Here is a 10,310-nt window from a genome sequence, read left to right on the forward strand (position 1 = left end):
AGCCAGTGATGTGTGTCACTGCCCCTTCTGCATCCTACTAGAGGGCTTCCTGTGACAGCTGAACACTACTGAAAGTCCTCATTAGGGCCTATAGAGCCCTGTGGGTCCTGGTCCTGGTAGCCTGTGCTCTGCTCTCCTCCCTTTACTACATCTGAAGTCTCACTGACCTCCTTGCTGTTCACAGTTATCAAGTCCCTTCAGGCTCAGGGCCTTGTGCCTACAATTCTTTTTCTCTGCCTGGGACACCCTGTTTCTAGCTGTCTGTAAGGCCCCCTCCCTCTTTTTTCAGGCCACCTGCCTGGGAGCCTTCACTTATCATCCATCTAAAATAGTAACCCCAGTCCTACTCCTTTGCTACATTCTCTGCCCATTGTCCAGGATGGCCCCCATCTTGCATAGCTACTTGTGTGCTGAACTGTCATCTTTCACCTCCAGGTAGACAAGTGCTGTGCAGGTCAGGAGCGGAGTGTGTCCATTGCCAGTTACTGGGAAGTGCCTGCTTGTGGTTGGTGCTCATTAAATATAGGTATCTCTTGTCATCCATTTAGATCCTAGTGCACAGGGAGAGTTAGGATAGACAGGGTTTCCATGTTTTCTAAATCTGTTTGCCTTCTGAATTGCAACTAGTGTATAGTAAGATGTCTGATACTGAGGGAACCATCTGAAAATTTGTCTGAATCTGTTCAGGTCCTGATATTGGGTAGTAAGAGGTCAAGTAGGGAGAGCTTGGGAATTTGGGAGGGAGGAACCTTATATTTGCCAAATTAATAAGGGAAAGGGAAGACAAAGGTAAGACTGAAGCATGAAAGTAGAGCTGCTGGGACCAATGAATCGGAAGACATCAGTGGATGTCACTTCAGCAGCCTAGGCTTCCTTTTTGGTGGTTACTGTCATTTGGGTTATGACAGTGGCACCTGTCATTTATCAGTAAAGGGAATTCTGTATTCAAGACACATTAAGAAGGAAGAAGGTATGTAACATTTCTTTGTTGTTGTTACCTACTTTTTATTTAAATATAGTTAGTTAATATACAGTGCAATATTGGTTTCAGAACTAGAATTCAGTGATTTACAAAGTTGGCATTTTTTCCCCTAAGATTTTATTTAAATTTAAGTTAGTTAACATATAGGTGTATCAGAAGTAGAATTTAGTGATTTATCACTTACATATAACACCCAGTGCTCATCACAAGTGCCCTCCTTAATACCCAACACCAATTTAGCCTATCTCCCACCGTCAGCCCTGTTTGTTCTCTGTTGTTAAGTCTCTTGTGGTTTCTTTTCTTCTCCTTCTTCCCTCCATTCCCATATGTTCATCTGTTTTGTTTCATACATTCCACATATAAGTGGAATCATATGATGTTTGTTTTCTCTGATTGACTTATTTCGTTTAGCAAAATATATTCTAGCTCCATCCACGTCATTGGAAATGGCAAGATTTCATTCCTTTTGATGCTAATATTCCATTGTATGTATGTATGTATATATATGTATACATATACACCACATCTTCTTTTTTTAATTTATTTTATTTTTTTAATTTACATTCAAATTAGTTAGCATATAGTGCAACAATAATTTCAGGAGTAGATTCCTTAATGCCCCTTGCCCATTTAGCCCATCCCCCCTCCCAACCCCTCCAATAACCCTCAGTTTGTTCTCCATATTTAAGAGTCTTTTATGTTTTGTCCCCCTCCCTGTTTTTATATGATATTTGCTTCCTTCCCTTGTGTCCATCTGTTCTGTGTCTTAAAGTCCTCATATGAGTGAAGACATATGATATTTGTCTTTCTCTGACTAATTTCGCTTAGCATAATACCCTCTAGTTCCATCCATGTAGATGCAAATGGCAAGATTTCATTCCTTTTGATTGCCTAGTAATATTCCATTGTGTATATATACATATACCACATCTTCTTTATCCATTCATCTGTGTGTGGACATTTGGGCTCTTTCCATTCTTTGGCTATTGTTGATAGTACTGCTATAAACATGGGGTGCATGTGTCTCTTTGAAACAGCATACCTGTATCCCTTGCATAAATACCTAGTAGTGCAATTGCTGGGTCATAGGGTAGTTCTATTTTTAATTTTTTGAGGAATCTCCACACTTTTCCAGAGTGGCTGCACCAGCTTGCATTCCTACCAGCAGTGGAAAGAGATCCTCTTTTTCCACATCCTTGCCAACATCTGTTGTTGCTTGAGTTGTTAATGTCAGCCATTCTGACAGGGGTGAGGTGGTATCTCATGGTGGTTTTGATTTCTATTTCCCTGATGATGAGTGAAGTTAAGCATTTTTTCATGTGTTGGTTGGCCATCTGGATGTCTTCTTTGGAGAAATGTCTATTCATATCTTTTGCCCATTTCTTCACTGAATTATTTGGTTTTTTGGGTGTTGTTGATAAGTTCTTTAGAGATTTTGACAACTAACCCTTTATCTGATATGTCGTTTGCAAATATCTTCTCCCATTCTTTCGGTTGCCTTTTAGTTTTGCTGATTGTTTCCTTCGCTATGCAGAAGATTATTTTGATGAGGTCCCAGTAGTTGATTTTTGCTTTTGTTTCCCTTACCTCCAGAGACGTGTTGAGTAAGAAGTTGCTGCCCCCAAGATCAAAGAGGTTTTTACCTGCTTTCTCCTCGAGAACTTTAATGATTTCCTGTCTTACATTGAGGTCTTTCATCTACTTTTGAATTTATTTTTGTGTATGGTGTAAGAAAATGGTCCAGGTTCATTCTTCTGCATGTCGCTGTCCAGTTTTTCCAGCACCACTTGCTGAAGAGACTGTCTTTATTCCATTGGATAGTCTTTCCTGCTTTGTCCAACATTAGTTGGCCATACGTTTGTGGGTCCATTTCTGGGTTCTCTATTCTGTTGCATTGATCTGAGTGTCTGTTCTTGTGCCAGTACCATACTGTCTTGATGATTACAGCTTTATAGTATATAGCTTGAAGTCTGGGATTGTGATGCATCCTGCTTTGGTTTTCTTTTTCAAGATTGCTTTGGGTATTCGGGGTCTTTCCTGGTTCCATACAAATTTTAGGATGATTTGTTCTAGCTCTGTGAAGAATGCTGGTGTTATTTTGATAGGGATTGCATTGACTGTGTAGATTACTTTGGGTAATATGGACATTTTAACAATATTTGTTCTTACTATCCAGGAGCATGAAATCTTTTTCCATTTTTTTTGTGTCATCTTCAATTTCTTTCATAAGCTTTCTATAGTTTTCAGTGTATAGATTTTTCACCTCTTTGGTTAGATTTATTCCTAGGTATTTTATGTTTTTTGGTGCAACTGTAAATGGGATCGATTCCTTGATTACTCTTTCTGTTGCTTCATTGTTGGTGTATAGGAATGCACCCGATTTCTGTGCATTGATTTTATATCCTGCAACTTTGCTGAATTCATGAATTAATTCTAGCATTTTTTTGGTGGAATCTTTTGGGTTTTTCATATAGAGTATCATGTCATCTGCAAAGAGTGAAAGTTTGACCTCCTCCTGGCTGATTTAGATGCGTTTCATTTCTTTGTGTTGTCTGATTGCAGAGGCTAAGATTTCCAATAGTATGTTGAATAACAGTGGCAAGAGTGGACATCCCTGTCTTGTTCCTGACCTTAGGGGGAAAGCTCTCAGTTTTTCCCCATTGAGAATATTACCATTATCATTCATATATGACTTTTATGATCTCGAGATAAGCTCCTTCTATCCCTAATTTCTTGAGGTTTTTTATAAAGAAAGGATGCTGTATTTTGTCAAATGCCTTCTCTGCATCTATTGAAAGGATCATATGGTTCTTTCCTTTCTTTAATTGATGTGATGAATCACGTTAATTGTTTTGCGGATATTGAACCAGCCCTGCATCCCAGGTATAAATCCCACTTGGTCATGGTGAATAATTTGTTTAATGTATTGTTGGATCTGGTTGGCTAATATCTTGTTGAGGATTTTTGCATCCATGTTCATCAGGGAAATTGGTCTATAGTTAGTTCTCCTTTTTAGTGGGACCTCTGTCTCATTTTGGAATCAAGGTAATGCTGGCTTCATAGAAAGAATTTGGAAGTTTTCCTTCCATTCCTATTTTTTGGAACAGCTTCGAAAGAATAGGTGTTAACTCTTCCTTAAATGCTTGGTAGAATTCCCCTGGAAGCCATCTGGCCCTGGACTCTTGTTTTTTAGGAGATTTTTGATTACTCATTCGATTTCCTTATTGGTTATGGGTCTGTTCAAATTTTCTGTTTCTTCCTGTTTCAGTTTTGGTCGTGTATATGATTCTAGGAATTTGTCCATTTCTTCCAGATTGCCCATTTTATTGGCATATAATTTCTCATAATATTCTCTTAGTATTGTTTTTATTTCTGCTGTGTTGGTTGTGATCGCTCCTCTTTCATTTTTGATTGTATTTATTTGGGTCCTTTCCTTTTTCTTTTTGATCAAACTGGCTAGTGGTTTATCAATTTTGTTAATTCTTTCAAAGAACCAGCTTCTGGTTTCATTGTTCTGTTCTACTGTTTTTTTGGTTTCCATAGCATTGATTTCTGCTCTAATCTTTGTTATTTCCTGTCTTCAGCTCGTTTTGGGTTTTATTTGCTGTTGTTTTTCCAGCTCTTTAAGGCATAAAGTTAGGTTTTGTATCTGAGACCTTTCTTCCTTCTTTAGGAAGGCCTGGATTGCTATATACTTTCCTCTTATGACCACCTTTGCTGAGTCCCAGAGGTTCTGGGTTGTGGTGTTATCATTTTCATTGGCTTCCGTGAACTTTTTAATTTTCTCTTTAACTTCTTAGTTAGCCCATTCATTCTTTAGTAGGATGTTATTTAGTCTCCAAGTATTTGTTACCTTTCCAAATTTTTTCTTGTGGTTGATTTCAAGTTTCATAGCATTGTGGTCTGAAAATATGCATGGTATGATCTCAATACTTTTGTACTTGTTGAGGGCTGATTTGTGTCCCAGTATGTGGTCTATTCTGGAGAAACGTTCCATGTGCACTGGAGATGAATGTATATTCTGCTGCTTTAGGATGAAATGTTCTGAATATATCTATTAAGTCCATCTGGTCCAGTGTGTGATTCAAAGCCATTGTTTCCTTGTTGATGTTTTGATTAGATGATCTGTCCATTGCTGTGAGTGGGGTGTTGAAGTCCCCTACTATTATGGTATTACTATCAATGAGTTTCTTTATGTTTGTAATTAATTGATTTATATATGTGGGTGCTTTCACATTTGGAGCATAAATGTTTACAATGGTTAGGTGTTCTTGGTGGATAGACCCCTTAATTATGATATAATGCCCTTCTTCATCTCTTGATACAGCCTTTAGTTTAAAGTCTAGATTGTCTGATATAAGTATGGCTACTCCGGCTTTCTTTTGTGGACCATTAACATGATAGATGGCTCTCCATCCCCTTACTTTCAATCTGAAGGTGTCTTTAAGTCTAAAGTAGGTCTCTTGTAAACAGAATATACATGGATCTTGTTTTCTTATACATTCTGTTACCCTGTGTCTTTTGATTGGAGCACTGAGTCCGTTGACATTTAGAGTGATAACTGAAAGGTATGAACTTATTGCCATTATGTTGGTTGCAGAGTTGGAGTTTCTGGTGGTGTTCTCTGGTCCTTTCTAGTCTTTGTTGCCTTTTTTTTTGTTTATTATTTCATCTTTTCTCCCCTCAGAGAATCCCCCTTAAAATTTCTTCCAGGGCTGGTTTAGTGCTCACAAACTCCTTTAATTTTCTTTTGTCTGGGAAACTTTTTATCTCTCCTTCTATTTTGAATGACAGCCTTGCTGGATAAAGAATTCTTGACTGCATATTTTTCTGAATCAGCACATTGAACATATCCTGCCACTCCTTTTTGGCCTGCCAAGTTTCTTTGGATAGGTCTCCTGCAAACCTGATCTGTCTTCCCTTGTAATTTAGGGACTTTTTCTCCCTTGCTGCTTTCATGATTCTTTCCTTGCCTGAGTATTTTGTGAATTTGACTATTATATGCCTTATTGATGGTCAGTTTTTGTTGAATCTAATGGGGGCCCTCTGTGATTCCTGGATTTTTATGTCTGTGTCTTTCCCCAGGTTAGGAAAGTTTTCTGCTATGATTTGCTCATAACCCCTTCTAGTTCCATCCATGTAGTTGCAAATGACAAGATTTCATTCTTTTTGATTGCCGAGTAATACTCCACAACTTCTTTATCCATTCATCCATAGAGCTCCTCCTTTCTTACAGTGTAGAGTGTTTGGACCTTTAGCTGGGTTTGCTTTGATTTGTTCATTAAAATAAGCCTGGAAAAAAAAAAACAAAACAAACAATAAAAAACCTGATCCTGTAAAAGAAAGGGAAAAGGAACAAAAAACACCAATCAAAAAACTATAAGCTGAATTCAAAGAGAAAGAAAGCTAAAAAAATAAAAGACAAATAAAAGAAAAAAGAAGCTTCACCCTCCCAAAAAGGAGAAAGGAAATGAAAATAGCAAACTAACAAACATACAAAACAGTATGAGCCTGATTCTAGAAGAAAAAAGAAAGAAAGAAAAACAAATAAACAAACAAATGGGGGGGGGGGGCTGTGGCAGAAAAAAAGTAAACCTGGTCCTGTTTCCACCAGAACTACATGTGTCATTTTGAAGCATTCAATTTTCAGTACAGTTGGTACATGCAGGGTGCTGCCTATGGTGGTCTTCTGCGTGAGAGACTGACTGAAATGGCTCAGAGTCAGTCTTACTCCAGTAAATAAGCAGTTACCAGGCACTTTGAGGCAGGTTGTGGTGTAACCGGGTCCCACCTCTGCTGGGGGCTGCTGTGTTGGTCTCAGAAGTCCCACTGTGTTGGTATTGGGGGAAAATGACGCCACCCCAATCTTTGTCCCCAGAAAGAATCTCACATCCCCCACCATTCAGGCAGTCCTCACAGATAGTAAGGGCAGTCAACTTGCCCTGCACCACAGCTTTCTTGAGTTTTTCCTTGGTGTGCAGCTGGAATACAAAACTTGAAAACTTAATGGGCACAGCACTACATGGACCTGCTTCCCTCCTCTGGAGTAGAGCCTCTACATGCTGTGTCAGATGGTTTTTGTCCCAGAAGAATAGTTCCTCGCCAGCATGTTGTGTGGAGTGTATAGTGTAGCACCACTGAAAGCAGCAACAAGGTCATATGCTATCTGCTGTACCTCTGTCCCCTGCTGATGAAACACCATTAGCTGGCACCTATAGGTTCTTTTGTCCTTGGAGAGGCAATAAACCTCTTCCAAAAGTACACCAGGAAGGGGAATGTTCTCTCCCAGTGTGCCTTGAAGGTCCCTACACCAGGCTATGCACTCTGGGGCCAGCTCCTTCCTTCCCCCCATGACCACACACTACAGCTCTCTGCTATAGAGTCACACACTTCCAAAACTTCAGGGTTGAGCTGCACACGCTGTTTGCAAACCACAAAACATAACAAAAACCTGTAACGCTCAGTACTTCTTGCACCCCAGTCTGTGGTCTAGAGAGATTTTCCTCTTGTGTGAACCCAGTGCTATACTCTCTCAACACCTCTCTCTTTCCCTCCCTTCTTTTCTCTTACCAGAAAGGGTTTCCTCCCCCTCTGCAGCACTGCCATTTTTCTATCCACCAATTCATATCCATGTACCTCACACCTGCCACCCTGTCTCCCTCCAACCATGCAGGTCCTTTTGCCACTCTGCAGATCGATTTCCTGGGTGTTCCAAGTGATGTGACCTCGGTAGAGCTGTGTTTGGGGGGTGAGAAAGCTCAGGGTTCCCCTATTTCTCCTCTATCTTACCTCCTCCCCCTGGAACTTCTCTTTAGAATGCCTCCTATCATTAAAATACTTTTGCACTTGAAAGAGTAACCTATGTTTGGAAAATTCCCTTAACTGGTACTGTGCCTGGTGGTACTGGTTCCAAAATGTGGTTCAAGCTCAGCTGGTCTGCAGTGGGAGCGCCCTCCTCTCAGGTGATGCTTTAACAGAGTTTTCTGCTGAAACACTGTCTCCTGTGTGGCCTCGCTTTATTTCGTTTCCTGTCATTGCAGCAATCCCACTGTTGGGAGAGATGCCAGTTCAAAGCTCAAGTCCATGAAGCTACTTGAGGTTCTGAATGCATTGGAGGAGGAGGGTCCTAGCCACCGCAGGGAAGAGATCTTCATTGCGCCACCTGACAATGCCTCAGGGGATTTCACTGATGAGGACTCAGGTGATGAAGATGGCCAGCGAGGCTCCCATGTGCCCGGTAGTGTGCTGCATGCCTCTGTTGTACCTGAGGACTCTGGCACTGAGGAGGAGGATGACGACCTGCAGCCACCACCAGCCATGAAGAGGCAGAAGGCAGTAGTGGAACCTCAGCGTGTTTGGATCAAAAGAGATATCCAACCCAACTTCCGCAGCTGGACTCCATCAGATCCCCATATAGAGGATCTCAAAAGCCAGGAACTGAGTCCTGTAGGCCTATTTGAGTTGTTTTTTGATGAAGGAACTATTAATTTTATTGTTAATGAAACCAATCGTTATGCTTGGCAAAAAAATGTCAACCTTGGGCTCACAGCCCAGGAATTAAAGTGTGTTTTGGGAATTTTGATTTTAAGTGGGTATATATCCTATCCAAGGAGAAGGATGTTTTGGGAAACATCTCCTGATTCACATCATCATCTTGTGGCTGATGCAATTAGAAGGGACAGATTTGAACTGATCTTTTCATACCTGCATTTTGCGGATAATAATGAGCTGGATGAAAGTGATAGGTTTGCCAAGGTCAGGCCTCTCATTGTCCGAATGAATTGCAATTTCCAGAAGCACGCACCCTTGGAAGAGTTCTACAGCTTTGGTGAGTCCATGTGTGAATACTTTGGACACCGGGGATCCAAGCAGCTGCCAGCAGGGAAACCCATGCGTCTGGGCTACAAGATCTGGTGTGGGACAACCAGCAGGGGCTATCTGGTGTGGTTTGAGCCCTCACAGGGCACACTGTTCACCAAGTCAGACAGGGGCTTAGACTTAGGAGGTAGTATGGTGGTAAAATTTGTGGATGCTCTTCAGGAGCGTGGCTGTTTGCCATACCACATATTTTTTGACAAGGTTTTTACAAGTGTCAAACTCATGTCCATTTTGAGGAAAAAGGGGGTGAAGGCCACAGGAACTGTTCGTGAATACAGGACTGAGCGATGTCCCCTCAAAGATCCCAAAGAACTTAAGAAAATGAAGAGGGGTTCATTTGATTATAAAGTTGATGAGAGTGAGGAGATTATCGTGTGCCGCTGGCATGATAGCAGTGTGGTTAACATCTGCTCTAATGCTGTGGGCATAGAGCCAGTGGAGCTGACCAGCCATCATTCAGGAATAGCCAAAACACGGACCCAAGTCCATCAACCATCCCTGGTGAAGCTGTACCAGGAGAAAGTGGGGGGTGTCAGCCGGATGGACCAGAATATTGCCAAATACAAGGTAAAGATCCGGGGCATGAAGTGGTACTCAAGCTTCATTGGCTATGTCATTGATGCTGCCCTCAATAATGCTTGGCAACTACACAGGATCTGCAGCCATGATGCCCAGGTAGACCTCCTGGCCTTCCGGAGATATGTGGCCTGTGTGTACCTAGAGAGCAATGCTGACATGTCCTCCCAAGGGAGGCGAAGCAGACGGCTGGAAACTGAGAGCCGCTTTGACATGATTGGTCACTGGATCGTCCACCAGGACAAGAGGACTCGGTGTGCCCTTTGCCACTCGCAGACCAACACCCGCTGCGAGAAATGCCAGAAGGGTGTCCATGCCAAGTGTTTCAGGGAGTACCACATTCGGTGATGCAGAATGGACAGAGGGAGCCCTGTGGATGTTTGGTTTATAATGAAATGTTTACAGCTAATTTCATAAAGCAGATAGAGCACTTGTGTTTTATTTGTGTTGGAAAAACAACACCTGAATCGCTAATGATTTGGTCTTGTATTTTCTACCCACCTCCATTACAGTTATCTTTTTATTGTCTTCTGTGATACCTACATGTAACAAATTAATATTTATATTGGTAATTATAGATGTTTGTAAATCTATAGATTATACTGTTACTTATTTCAAATAATGGGCCCCTGTGGGTGATTCCTGTGGGTGATAGATGAGTCCTAGTTAGGAAAATCAAATAGAACCAAAAACTTTAGAGAAACTTTCATGAATAGTAAAAAGGTTTTATAATTGTATACTATTGGTTTTAACATAAGATGAGACAATAGTATGTAAGTATGGTATCAATATGATGAAGGAGATTTTAATCATAGTTATTTCACTTTAACACTAGCAAGCTGTTTAGGAATAGATAATCAGCTTTGTGTTTATC

General features: G+C 40.9%; 1 protein-coding gene across 4 annotated transcripts in view; it reads left to right on the forward strand.

Moving 5' to 3' along the window:
• Positions 1-10,029, forward strand: part of PGBD2 (piggyBac transposable element derived 2) — a 36,355-nt gene extending 26,326 nt beyond the window's left edge. For 2 of the 4 annotated variants that reach the window (XM_053218448.1, XM_053218451.1), the window contains exons 4-5: positions 2,576-2,671; positions 8,023-10,029. In XM_053218448.1, coding sequence (XP_053074423.1) covers positions 2,576-2,671; positions 8,023-9,784 — 1,858 coding nt within the window. In that variant the 3' untranslated portion in view covers positions 9,785-10,029. The remainder of the gene's footprint in view (positions 1-2,575; positions 2,672-8,022) is intronic. The other 2 variants (XM_015071762.3, XM_053218458.1) reach the window with 1 other exon arrangement.
• Positions 10,030-10,310: the final 281 nt, after the last annotated feature.

Source organism: Acinonyx jubatus, chromosome A1, assembly GCF_027475565.1.
Source record: "Acinonyx jubatus isolate Ajub_Pintada_27869175 chromosome A1, VMU_Ajub_asm_v1.0, whole genome shotgun sequence".
NCBI lineage: Eukaryota > Metazoa > Chordata > Mammalia > Carnivora > Felidae > Acinonyx > Acinonyx jubatus.